Source organism: Aedes albopictus, chromosome 2, assembly GCF_035046485.1.
Source record: "Aedes albopictus strain Foshan chromosome 2, AalbF5, whole genome shotgun sequence".
Classification (NCBI taxonomy): domain Eukaryota; kingdom Metazoa; phylum Arthropoda; class Insecta; order Diptera; family Culicidae; genus Aedes; species Aedes albopictus.
In genome coordinates, this window is record NC_085137.1 from 44999551 (window position 1) to 45013555 (window position 14005).

General features: G+C 43.1%; 2 protein-coding genes across 2 annotated transcripts; one reads left to right on the plus strand and one right to left on the minus strand.

Moving 5' to 3' along the window:
• Positions 1 to 22: 22 nt before the first annotated feature.
• On the minus strand, positions 23 to 1603 carry LOC109432536 (protein nessun dorma; the record flags this gene model as incomplete). The annotated part of the gene is given in 3 exon segments (XM_019708866.3): positions 23 to 539; positions 612 to 1383; positions 1449 to 1603. Coding segments are annotated over 2 exon segments (1282 nt in total), but the record flags the coding sequence as incomplete, so codon positions are not given.
• A 1397-nt stretch (positions 1604 to 3000) lies between these two features.
• On the plus strand, positions 3001 to 6094 carry LOC109421441 (putative apoptosis-inducing factor 1, mitochondrial). The gene is made up of 4 exons (XM_019695929.3): positions 3001 to 3294; positions 3384 to 3421; positions 3907 to 5200; positions 5312 to 6094. The coding sequence occupies exons 1-4, from the start codon at positions 3207 to 3209 to the stop codon at positions 5797 to 5799; spliced, it is 1908 nt and encodes a 635-aa protein (XP_019551474.2). The 5' UTR covers positions 3001 to 3206; the 3' UTR covers positions 5800 to 6094.
• The last annotated feature ends 7911 nt before the right edge of the window (positions 6095 to 14005 follow it).

The following is a 14005-nucleotide window of genomic DNA, read 5'->3' on the forward strand; positions in this document are numbered from 1 at the left end:
TTATATAGAAAGAAATGCTTACCAAATACAACTATTCCTTGCTTAGTGCTAGACGTGGCGTCTCCAATCAAGAAGCAATTTTTGAATGTAACATTCCCCTGCTTGATCAGCACTCCGGTCCGAACATTGATGCAGTCCAGCATAACATTCTCGAAACAGTAATCACCGTCCACCGTGAGAAGAACGCTGTCGTCGTCCTTTGAGCAGACCACCGCCGCCGCATCTTCAATCACATGCAGTTGTCCGGCTTTGCAAGCATCCGCAAATCGGACAGTGCTCACCGCCTTCAGCAGCCCTCCTCCGTTGAGATATTCCAAGAACTTGATTTCATGCCTGCCGGGCGGTAGATATAGCTCATTCGAGGCAGCACATTTCTCGAGGGCCCCTTGCAACGAGTCACAGATTCGCACGGTTTTGCTATTACCGACGATGGATTTAGCCTCCTGGAGATATTTGATGTGCTGATCCATGGTCCCAGTATGAACCACAATCGAAGCTTCTTCGTTCGTTTGCTTTTCGGCTGGGGATCCAAAGCGTACCTGTTGATTAGTGGTTAGTGAACATAATAGATTTTGGTTGTACGATTGTATGGGTCAAAATACTCAACATACCTTTTCGAATGCATCCCTCAAAGTTGGATCCTCCAGGATTTTCATCTCGTTTTTAATTACATTCAAACGCAGATGAAGCTCTACCAATTTGTTGGCTCTTTTGTTCTCGGGTTCCGTCTCGTCGTCGGATCCGTTTTCCTCCTCTTCGTCCACTTCCATTTCCAGCAGTTCCCGCTTCTTTTGCACGTAGTTTGCTTCGGCCAGCAAAGCCATAACGTGCGACACCAGCCGTTTGGACATGACCCGCTTCTTCACGTCGTAATAGAACTTCACCCTGTCGTACAGATTCTTCTCGGCCCAATCGCTTCCGTCGTCATCCTCGTCATTATCCCAAGGCATCCAAACATGCTGATAGAAGAACCGTAACCGATCCAAACAGTCCGCCGTGCGATCGACGTTCAGCGCATCATTCTCCTGTTCCTTCAAGGGCCACAGTTCTTCCAGCGCTAACACTTGCCTTTCGGGCATATGCACATCATCGTCCTGAACCGCTTCCACAACGAAGATCGCCTTCAGCTCATCGAACAGCACCTGCTCCACCGTTCCGACCACTATGGTGGGGTACTTGAGCGAGAGCTCTTCGCACATCACCCGCGGGATGCGCCACTGGGCTTGCCATCCCGTCGGTTCGATTGCCATCTCGACATAGTTGGCCCACTCGGTGCGCACCTCGGATGCCGGCAGGGCGATTCCACGGGCACACAGCACATCCGACGTTTCCTGCAAGCGGGTCAGCAATGATTTCTCAAATTCGTACACCTCCATGTTTGAGCTGCAGAATCAAATTGAGCAATGTTAGTTTCTCCGGAAAAATACTCCACAAGATGCCAGCAATACCAAATAATATCTGGATTAGAGAAACACGATGAATAAACCGTTAAAAGTTAATTTTTCCACTAGTTTTTGGCAAGCACTTTCACTGAGACGTTGTTTTTTAAGTTTTGGATCTAACGACAGACGATGACATTTTGATTAAACCGAAGCTTAAAAATACGAGTGCCCTTCAGAAAGTTGATGCTATCGCTGCAAAATATTTGTGGTGCACGTTCTTAGAAGCTAAGAGCATTCTGAACAATGCTCCATTTTACGAAAGGACATCAATAATTTTGATATTGTAGATTTTTATTCCTATTGTAGAAAACTAAAGAATGAGCCGAGGAATCAGCATCGCCAAATCTTAGTGCATTCAGTGCATTACTGGTGAACTTAACCTTCTGTAACTTGCGCGATTGGCCACCACCACCAGTAACACGCTAATGTTAAATTCTCTCGACCGACAGACCCGATTTTAATTTCCAACTGATGCTTTGTTGCTTTTATTAACTGCCTTTTCGTCAACTGTCAACGATGCGCGAAAAAATCGAACACTCAGCATAGTTTCGGGGTTATGATTTATGCTTTCCGAAGTTTTCGATGAGCAACATACCTAACAAATGCCTAACAGTGTCGAACGCCTAACTTCCTCCGTGCTGGGAAAAAGCGAGATTTTTTCGATTTTTTCAACATGTTGTCTAGTGATCAAAATCTACGAAATAACGCATCCATGTTCCACATATTGATCTCCGTGGAATTTCTCAAATTTGCGTCAACAACGATTCCGGTGGTGAGTAGTTCCCATTTGATAGCGGCAAAAAACGTAACCCAGTGATAAGTTATTTCCACCCAGCGGAGACCTGAATTGATGTACATGCGAGTGTGTACATGTACATCGAACTCACGAAACCCCAAATCTGGCTTCTTCCACAAAAGAGCAGAGGATACGTCGGTGCTTCTCTCTTTGTTTTCGACAACATTCCGGTATGGTTTTCGACCGAGTGTTGAACTAGGGCGCGCGTATTGGGGACTACGAAGGTTGATGAGCCGGAAAACACTCTTTCTTCCTACGGGGTTTCTTATGGGAGTATGAGTGAAAAAAAAAAGCAAAAAATCTTCCCTTCTTCACTTTCTCATAGAAAACCGCGAACAAAATCATCACCTTCGTAGTCCCCAATCGCCTCTCAGTCGATTTTTGGTGGAGGTTTCCGTTCGGTGTGAACAGTCTCTAATTTTTATGAATGAAATTATACTAGCTTACCCCGGCAAACTTTGACTTGCGTACTGCGTTTTTTGACATTTCAAGACCGAGTCCCTGTACGCAAATTGCTTCAAAAAGTGATTTTCAAAAACTATCAATTTTTCCATGTTTTATGCCTTATAAACCTTCCTTGGGTGAAAACTAACAGAACAAAACTAAGATGACTCAAATCGGATCTTTCGTTCGCAAGTTATGCGCGGTCCCACGTATGCCACTGCATTTTTCTGAGCGTTGAGTTTGTTTCAGTGTGTGTAAGGACGCAGCCACTTTTGACATTCCATTCCGCCGCAATCGATTTTTGGATTTTTCTACGCCTAGCGAACCCGAACACAGTGCGAGAACGATTTTCGATGCGCAAAGACTGTCGTCGCGATACAAGTGCAAAACAAAACTTTGATAAATGAACCGCATAGTGCAGTGATAACGTCTCGATTCCTTGAAAAAGTGAGATTTTCTTTCTACATTCACTTGCCACTTATTCGAAATCGTTTTGAAAATTATCCAGTGAAATCGAAGTGAAAATGTTAGCAGCTTCCCGTGCAGCGATCAGCAATCTTCGAATTGCGCAACCAAGGGTAGCTACGATCCGGGCAAGGAAACAGTTTGCGGGTGAGGTTTTCTAGGTTATCGACCAGAGCGAGCCGCAGGCCGCGGATAATGATGTAATATTATTGATTTTTGTATCCCATCGTCCACAGGTGGATCGTTCTGCAGCCGTCGTTGGTTCACGAGAAAGGTAAATGATCTGATAACTAGGCAAGTCACTGAACGGCGTCAGAAACTGTTGGAAGCGAGTGGGGCCTGCCAGAGTCCACCATATCCCGGGTGTAACGCCGAACGGAAGCCTTCCCGGTACGGTTGTATTGACCCCGAGAAGATCCCTATGATTGGAGAAGATATTCAATTTCAAGGCCCCTGTACCCCACACCATGATCAAGCGAGTGAAGAGCTTGTGCAAATGCCTCCGAAATCAAGACTCAAACGAAGCGCTCCTGACCGGGAGGTTTCATTTAATTGTTTTTGATTTGTTAATGTCCTTTCTAATGAAATTTTGTCACAGCGTTCAGAATCACCTGCGACGGCACCTGCTTGTGGCAAAACTGATTGTAGCGGAATTGTGGGAAACCATGACCAATCATCCGAGGTTCAAATTATGCATGCTTTATTAATAAGTCAATCTAATCCTATGTTTCAAAACTAAGACCGGATATTTTTTTTCAGGAATCACTTTCAGCAAAAGCTTCCTCGCCAGCATGCCCTCCCCCGCCTCCGCCTGGTGGTTCCGGCAGCGAAAACTCCAAATACATTTTCGGAGCCATAGCTCTTACTGCCGGTGGTTTGGGACTAGCCTATGCTATGGGGCTGTTTGATAAAAACGAAACCCTAGTGGAAAAGGCAGAACCCACATCAGCAGAAGCAGTCCAACCAAAGAAGAAAACCAAGTTACCATTCCCAGCATCCTCGAAAGACCTTCCAAGTGAGGTCCCATACCTGCTGATCGGCGGTGGAACGGCCAGTTTTGCCGCGTTCCGTGCCATCAAAGGTCACGATGCGAAAGCAAAAGTTCTCGTCATAACTAACGAAACGGAAATGCCGTACATGCGGCCACCGCTGTCCAAAGAGCTCTGGTTCAATCCGGAGGACAAAGCCCAGCTGGAACCGCTCAAGTTCCGACAGTGGAATGGGGTAGAAAGAAGTATCTACTTTGAGCCGGATGACTTCTACATGGATCCGACGAAGTTGATGGAATCTCCAAATGGAGGTGTGGCCATTGCTAGGGGCTACGAAGTGCAACGGATAGACGTGGTCAACAGAAAGGCGATTCTAACTGATGGAACAGAGATCAAATACGGAGAATGTCTTTTGGCCACAGGAGCAAGACCGAAAAATCTTCCGGTGTTCGAATCAGCCCCATTGGCGGTGAAGGAACGGATCAGCATGTTCAAAGCCGTAAGCGATTTCGAGGAGCTAACTGAAAAATTAAGCCATGGAAGTAAGGTTGCCATCATCGGTGGGGGCTTCCTGGGAAGTGAACTATCTTGTGCGTTGGCAAAATGCAGCGAAATCCGAAATAAGAACTTCGAAGTTTATCAACTTTTCCACGAGGAAGGAAACATGGGAAAAATCCTACCGGAATACCTAAGCCAATGGACGACGGAGCGTGTCCGAGAGGAAGGCGTCAAAGTGTGGCCCAAGATCCAGGTCAAGGCAGCGGAAGTCCAGGATAAGAAACTCAAACTCACCCTAACCGATGACAGTGTTCTGGTTGTGGATCACGCAATCGTTGCGGTAGGCTCAGAACCTAATACGGATTTGGCCAAGACATCCAACCTGGAAACGGATCCGGCGATGGGAGGCTTCGTGGTGGATGCCGAGCTGCGAGCTCGGTCACATCTGTACGTGGCTGGTGATGCCGCCTGTTTCTTCGATCCCAAGCTGGGAAGGCGACGGGTGGAACATCACGATCATGCCGTAGTTTCAGGACGGCTCGCCGGGGAGAACATGGTCGGGTTGAGTAAGTATCATAGAAAATGTAATTCGAGAAAACCTGGAAGCCATTGCATTTCAGGATAGAGCATGTGTTGATCCGCAAAATCGACCTAATCTGTTTACTGTACTTTTTCAGACAAACCCTACACGCATCAGAGTATGTTCTGGTCGGACTTGGGTCCCAAAATTGGTTACGAAGCGATCGGTATCATCGATTCGGCACTGCCCACCGTGGCCGTGTTTGCCAAGGCTAATCCACCTCAAACCATTCCGGACACCAGTGAAAAACTGCAAGCCGCTAACGCTGCAACGGTGACGACCACCGCTTCCAACGGTGGAGAGTCCTCGATCCTGGGTAATCCGAATGTGGTGAAGGCAGAGCAGAAGCCGCCAGCGCCAACCGAGGAGGACAAAGACGACTTCAACAAGGGCGTTATCTTCTACCTGAAGGACGAGAAGGTGGTCGGTGTGTTGCTGTGGAATGTGTTCAACCGGATCGGGACGGCCCGGAGGATCGTTGCTCAACACACGCGGTATGACGATTTGAACGAAGTTGCTAAATTGTTCAACTTGCACGAACGACCGGAAGAACCGGAAGCGGAAGAGGAAGAAGCGAATAAGTAGAACACGTAGATCTTAGGGAGAAGCTAAATTTCCTGTTATTTAAATTGTAATGCGAAATCTAGCGGTACTTATAATTGTGGGCAGTTCGTGGACTGTATTTTTGTTTATGTTCAGCATTTTTTTCTTTTGTATAAATATTCCTATATTGTGCGCAGAGCCCTACAAATAAATTATCAGTATGTAACAATCTGTCTAGTACGGTCTTTGATATTAAACCATGCTCATAATAAGCAAAGTAGAAGAAAGTATTCCCAATAAAAAAGAGTTGACCCAAATGTACTGGCTTATAGACTGACTCATGTATTTTATTTGGCTTCACTTCCCCTAACTAAAGGACTAATTATGGGTACCGTCAAACGGGGTGATTTGCAACACTTGATGTCGTCTGTTCTTTTCCATCAACAAAACATAAAAATCATTTTCATTTTTCATTTTCATTTTGCAGCATTTGGTGGGGCAATGAGAGCGCAAGTCAGTCCAAAGCCGATGATAAGGAGGGGTATAATGGCTGAATAGTCTTTGCTGACCACATAAACGCCATGGGATAGGAAAAGGGTATTTTGGTGTGGGATTAGGGTGTTGGTACAGACTTGACAATATGAATGCTATTCAGATGCAAAATAATTTTAAGGCTCAATAGTGAATCGCATACCTGCCGAAACCAAAAAACAATAATTCACAAAATACCAAGCAAGTCATAGAAAGAAAAAGCGCCCGATTGTTTATTTTGTCAATTATAACAAACGGAAACTTCTACCCTCTCCGACTCGCCAGTCACCCCGGAAAAAATGTCCCTTCAGTTCTGGAAAATATATTATTCCCAATTAAGCCTTTAATCGAATTGTCCGCGTGGTCTTGTAGTACCCCTGCTAGGTAAGAATCAGTCATTGCCATACATATTAAATGCTAGACATGACCCCATGGATAGCATTTGCATATGTAAAAGCTTTGCTGATGTGACTTTCCTATTAGGCAATTCTCTCATCTCATGTTTGTCTTCAAAACCTTATCAAGCTTAGAAAATTGAAGTTGATAAACAATACATTACAAGGTTCGAATTCCCATAGAATGAGATCATTCATTCGCACTACAACACCATAGGAGATAATACCACATTGGCTGATTACAGTGCAAATGTGAAAAATCTCCCTTTTCCCCCTATCCGCAACCCGGGGACGCGCCCTGTTGGATTTCGAAAGCCTCGGAGAATATTACAAACCTTCAATGGCATTCCCATAAACTAACCCACATTGCCCATTCAGGGGTCTGACTGGGCCTATTACCCTCCCTCAGTTTGTAATATTCTCTCCAACTTGGAATTATATTTTCCCGGCACATAAATGACTTCGACAAATGTTCGATATAGGTACTATGCAGCGTCATGATCAGTATAACTATATCAGATGACTTGAAGATCTGATTCTTACAGAATTGTTTGCCATTGATTATACATTCAGCTATTCCAATCATTGCTGCAAAGGCCATCGACCACATGCCTGAAATCAAAGCTTCCTGGGAGATATAATCCAAGCCCAGGGTCAACAAAACATAAAAATCGGACGTTTACATACCAAAACTCAGTTGCACTATAAAGTTCACATACTATCTCAGTAGTAAATAGCCACGATTTTTACTTTTATTCTAATAATTCCAACAAAATTTTCATGAATTTGACATTAGTCAGAAAAAGTAACAAAAATGTGAGTCCTGAATCGTTGTCTGCAAATGAATGAAAACAAAATTTCCCAAAAATAATATTCTGTATGCGGGTTCTTTACATAATGAGCTATATGAATTTCTATTTTACTTTATAAAAATATTACAATATCTTTGTTATATTCATATGTTTTGAAATATAGTACCTAGACGGGGTGACTTGCAACACTCATTTTCTTAACAATTCAAAGTCCAGAAAAATGAAATATTGTTGTTTAATTAATAATTCACCAGAAACACCAGCAAATGTCTGGAGGATCATCATATGAACTGAAAAATACAGGGGATGGCCAAAATGTTTGGGATAGGCAACTTTTTTTTCTCTCACAAAAAGTTCAACATGCTATAACTTTTCATAGAGTGCATCAAAAAATTTCAAATTTTGTTCAACATGCTATAACTTTTCATAGAGTGCATCAAAAAATTTCAAATTTTGACTGTTTATCAACCTGTCATATGTGCATCATTGGTACAAATTTGGGCTCAATAGGAAGCAATCAGTGAAGTACTAGATTGAAAGTAGTGAGCTGGATTTTTGTATGGTGAGATGATCAGTTCTCCGTTTCTGCAATAAAATGGGGCAAACAGCTTGGGTTATATGATTTCTTGCCTAATTTGATGCTGTTTGAGCAAAAGTTTGGGTAACTGTGTTGTTGAAGTTGCAAGAAATAAATAATACAACAACGCAGTCACCCAAACTTTTGCTCAAACAGCATCAAATTAGGCAAGAAATCATATAACCCAAGCTGTTTGCACCATTTTATTGCAGAAACGGAGAACTGATCATCTCACCATACAAAAATCCAGCTCACTACATTCAATCTAGTACTTCACTGATTGCTTCCTATTGAATAGTTTTTCGCGATGTTAGAACCGTTCCGGTAAAACATTATTTTTTAGACAACTCATTTTTTAGCTGTCATATCTCGGAAACCAGTGAACCGAATTGAATGAAATTTTGAACGTACACTAACAATATACAAATGATTCACAAACTATTAAAACATAGATACTTTTTAAACGTTGAAAAAAGTTGTCATGGATTGACACTTTTTGGATTTTTCTCGAAAAAATGTAATTTTTTTACGTCAATCCCAACTAACATTTATTGTGAATGTATACGTCAACAAAGCGTCCTTAATACGGCTTGATGCTGAGTTACTGTGTTGTACATATGGACGGAAGCTTCTATGCAAGCCCTATACCAATAAATCTGGCGAACTTAATCAGCTTGTACATGCTGTGCGATCAGCTTCTATACCACCTAGTCATAGCTCTTTTCTCGGCTCCTATATAATCACTAAGGGCCGATTTCTTCACCTCGGCTTAACCGGTAAGCCAGGCTTACCCATACAGTTAAACCTGGCTTAACGCTTAAGCCAGGGTGAAGAAATTGCCCCTAACTGAATAACATCTTGAGAAGGCGCTTTTTCAGCCTTTTCGCAGTTGTAAAATAATTGTTTTACGGCATCCCCAAATTAAACGATTAAATATAATTAGGTTATGGATACCGTGACGCAATACGTGTGGAACTGGATTTATCACTTTTAAAATTGAATAATTAAAGTACTTGCCGCTACTTGGAATCGAACTCCCGATCTCCGTATCCACTGGTCCCGATGATGTCCTCGCTGCCACACTGCTCTAGGGGCAGGACAGATATAGCGAGAGTAACTCTGTTATCGAAGTTTTGCTCAGAATTCCTCAGGATTGTTCTGGATCACTCTGGTTTTCCTGAAGTGTTGCCTGATACCAGTGAAAAATCGAGCAGTCTTGCCTTTTTTGGATTCGAGCAAAAAGAGTTACTCAGGATTGCTCAGAGTTGCTTCGGATTGCACAGTGTCTTGCCCCTAGCCCTATTCCAACTCCGGGAGATTTCCCGGAAGATGTGAAAACTTGAACACATCGTGGAGTAAAGGTAGCCCAGTGACAAACAATGGATTTCTGAAAACAGAGTTTGGTAGCTGTATGGTGCTTGTTTTGCAGTCGTGTATTAGCTTATGATTTATATTTGACTCGCTTTCCTTTTATTCAGCGTTGACTGCTTTTACTCGATAGTTACACAACAGAAAGCAAATGACTGAAGCTTATAGCGCTGAAAATGTTAGTTGGGATTGTAGTAGCCAGAGATGTCAGCTTATGAGTTGTATATTTTGAGAGTTTGGACAATTTGAAAGTCTTATCATACCGTGTGCGATTATCATTATTTTAGCGTGCACGAATGAATGCTTGTGAACGTGCTCTCGAAACGCTAACGCTAACTTGACACCTTGCGTGCGAGATGTAACAGAAACGTCAATCATGCGTAAGCATGTGCTGGAAGGAAATTTAGATGTACTTCAGTTTAGTGAACGTTGTTGTGACGGACGGACGTCCGTGTTGGTTTGTCGCAAAAGTAGTGGGGAAAAAAATCGGCTGATGGCGGATCAGCCGAAAAAGAGAGCTCGGATACCACAATGGCGCAGCTGGTGTGGAAACATTGCGCTCTCACGGGAAGGCTGTAACTATGGAATATTTAGGTTGGTTTGGATCATTGTGATGAGGAAGAGTAAATGAAATTAGATCGGAAAATTCCCCGGTAAGACTCCCTGCCTGAAAAGCAGTGGAGTAGGCCGGAAGGAGAAAAACGGATCCCCCGGTAAGACTCCCTGCCTGAAAAGTAGTGGAGTAGGCCGGAAGTTGAAAACGAATCCCCCGGTAAGACTCCCTGCCTGAACAGCAGCAGAGTAGGCCGGAAGAAAAAAAAAGGATCCCCCGGAAAGACTCCCTGCCTCAGCAGCAGCAGAGTAGACCGGAAGATAAAAAAAAGGATCCCCCGGTAAGACTCCCGCCTGAAAAGCAGTGGAGTAGGCCGGAAGGTAAAAAACGGATCATCCGGTAAGACTCCCTGCCTGAAAAGTAGTGGAGTAGGCCGGAAGTTGAAAACGAATCCCCCGGTAAGACTCCCTGCCTGAACAGCAGCAGAGTAGGCCGGAACGTGGAATAACAGATTCCCCCGTAAGACTTCCTGCCAAAACGGCAATGGAGTAGACCGGGAGGTAAGATCACAGACAAACAGATAATGTGATGATGATCACAGATAAACAGACAATGTGATGATGATCACAGACAAACAGACGATGTGATGATGATCACAGACAAACAGATGATGTGATGATGATCACAGACAAACAGACGATGTGATGATGATCACAGACGAACAGACGATGTGATGATAATCACAGACAAACAGATGATGTGATGATGATCACAGACAAACAGATGATGTGATGATGATCACAGACAAACAGATGATGTGATGAGGATCACAGACAAACAGATGATGTAATGATGATCACAGACAAACAGACAATGTGATGATGATCACAGACAAACAGGCGATGTGATGATGATCACCGACAAACAGACGATGTGATGATGATCACAGACTAACAGATGATGTGATGATGATCACAGACAAACAGATGATGTGATGGTGATCACTGACAAACAGACAATGTGATGATGATCAAACACAGACGATGTGATAATGATCACAGACAAACAGATGATGACGATAATCACAGACAAACAGACGATGTGATGATGATCACAGACAAACAGACGATGTGATGATGATCACAGACAAACAGACGATGTGATGATGATCACAGACAAACAGATGATGTGATGATGATCAAAAACAGACGATGTGATAATGATCACGTGATGACGATCACAGACAAACAGATGATGACGATGATCATGGACAAACAGACGATGTGATGATGATCACAGACAAACAGACGATGTGATGATGATCACAGACAAACAGACAATGTGACGATGATCACAGACAAACAGACGATGTGATGATGATCACAGACAAACAGATGATGTGATGGTGATCACAGACAAACAGACAATGTGATGATGATCACAGACAAACAGACGATGTGATGATGATCACAGACAAACAGATGATGTGATGATGATCACAGACAAACAGACGATGTGATGATAATCACAGACAAACAGACGATGTGATGATGATCACAGACAAACAGACGATGTGATGATGATCACAGACAAACAGATGATGTGATAATGATCAAAAACAGACGATGTGATAATGATCACGTGATGACGATCACAGACAAACAGATGATGACGTAGATCATGGACAAACAGACGATGTGATGATGATCATAGACAAACAGACGATGTGATGATGATCACAGACAAACAGACAATGTGACGATGATCACAGACAAACAGACGATGTGATGATGATCACAGACAAACAGACGATGTGATGATGATCACAGACAAACAGATGATGTGATGGTGATCACAGACAAACAGACAATGTGATGATGATCACAGACAAACAGACGATGTGATGATGATCACAGACAAACAGATGATGTGATGATGATCACAGACAAACAGACGATGTGATGATGATCACAGACGAACAGACGACCCTAATAAAAATGTATTATACATTGCCGATTAGGTGAAAGATTGTTCCATTCCGTGTATGATCAAGATGATAGCCCGAAAGGGTTGTTAAGCACGTTGTATCATATTTTTCTATTAGGGGATGTGATGATAATCACAGACAAACAGACGATGTGATGATGATCACAGACAAACAGACGATGTGATGATGATCACAGACAAACAGACGATGTGATGATGATCACAGACAAACAGACGATGTGATGATGATCACAGACAAACAGACGATGTGATGATAATCGATCAACGATCAACGATCAACGATCAATTCTGACTATACATGTCAATGGTTGCTCCTCCGTGATTGATCTGAACTGGTACCAGTTGCACTGTGATCCAACTGAATAAGGGGCTGGGACATTCCACTTATTCTCAAAGTGCAATTTTAGCAGCTCATGCATATTTGATCAATAACGGCGCCGGCCAAGTCCTTATAGTCAGCTGGGAAGGGAAAAGAATGTTAGAGTGTACTGGTTGTTGCTACTAGAGACCGAGAGCACTCTGCGTCCCACAACCCGCACGGACTGGGGTATTTGTTAGACGGAAAGGATGGGAGATCTGAGAGTCACCGTTGGGTCGGTGATGCGATCCATGGATAGGGTTATTTATAGTGTTCGTGATAGATTGTGTGGTGAATAAGGTGAATAAGGTCAAGCGGCACAGCACGCTTTGGTTGCATAACTTATAGGCGTTATATATACACTGTGCTGTGAGTGGAAGTTGAAAGGGAGGGAAACGACTTTTTTCAATTCGTTTCTGGTTCTAGCGATGGCTATGAACATATGAATATACATGAGTTGTATATGTAGAGAAGAGAGAGTGAGAGAAAGTGGATAGAAAGATACAAAGTAGGATGAAAAGGACGGGCCAGGGATTGAACCCATGACCTTCTGCATACGAATCAGAAGCGGTAGCCACTAGACCACCAAGCCCGTTCAAACAGACGATGTGATGATAATCACAGACAAACAGACGATGTGATGATGATCACAGACAAACAGACGATGTGATGATGATCACAGACAAATAGACGATGTGATGATGATCACAGACAAACAGACGATGTGATGATGATGAGGATATTTTTTTATTCAAGACAAGAGTGGAGAAGAAGGCGGATGTAGTAGCCAGAGATGTCAGCTTATGAGTTGTATATTTTGAGAGTTTGGACAATTTGAAAGTCTTATCATACCGTGTGCGATTATCATTATTTTAGCGTGCACGAATGAATGCTTGTGAACGTGCTCTCGAAACGCTAACGCTAACTTGACACCTTGCGTGCGAGATGTAACAGAAACGTCAATCATGCGTAAGCATGTGCTGGATGGAAATTTAGATGTACTTCAGTTTAGTGAACGTTGTTGTGACGGACGGACGTCCGTGTTGGTTTGTCGCAAAAGTAGTGGGGAAAAAAATCGGCTGATGGCGGATCAGCCGAAAAAGAGAGCTCGGATACCACAGGGATGTCAATAAATTTTAGAGTTGATGTCCAAAGATTTTCCACTTCTGTTCTCAAGTTATCTCTGATCAGATATATTAGAGCCTATTTAGGGGCCCATATAGCCGAGGCGGTAAACGCACGGGTATTCAGCATGACCATGCTGAGGGTGGCGGGTTCGATTCCCGGTCGGTCCAGGATCTTTTCGTAAAGGAAATTTCCTTGACTTCCTTGGGCATAGAGTATCTTCGTGCCTGCCACACGATATACACATGCAAAATGGTCATTGGCAGAGGAAGCTCTCAGTTAATAACTGTGGAAGTGCTCATAGAACACTAAGCTGAGAAGCAGGCTTTGTCCCAGTGAGGACGATACGCCAAGAAGAGGAGAGAGAGGAGAGGAAGAACACATTTATTAATTTTTGTGTGGTATTGTAAATTTGACTTATATTCCTCTAAAAGACTATATGGGTAAAAATTTCAACCCGATATTACTTAATTCGCCGTGAGAAAATATTACATTTTATAGCGTTGTATTAAGTATCAATAT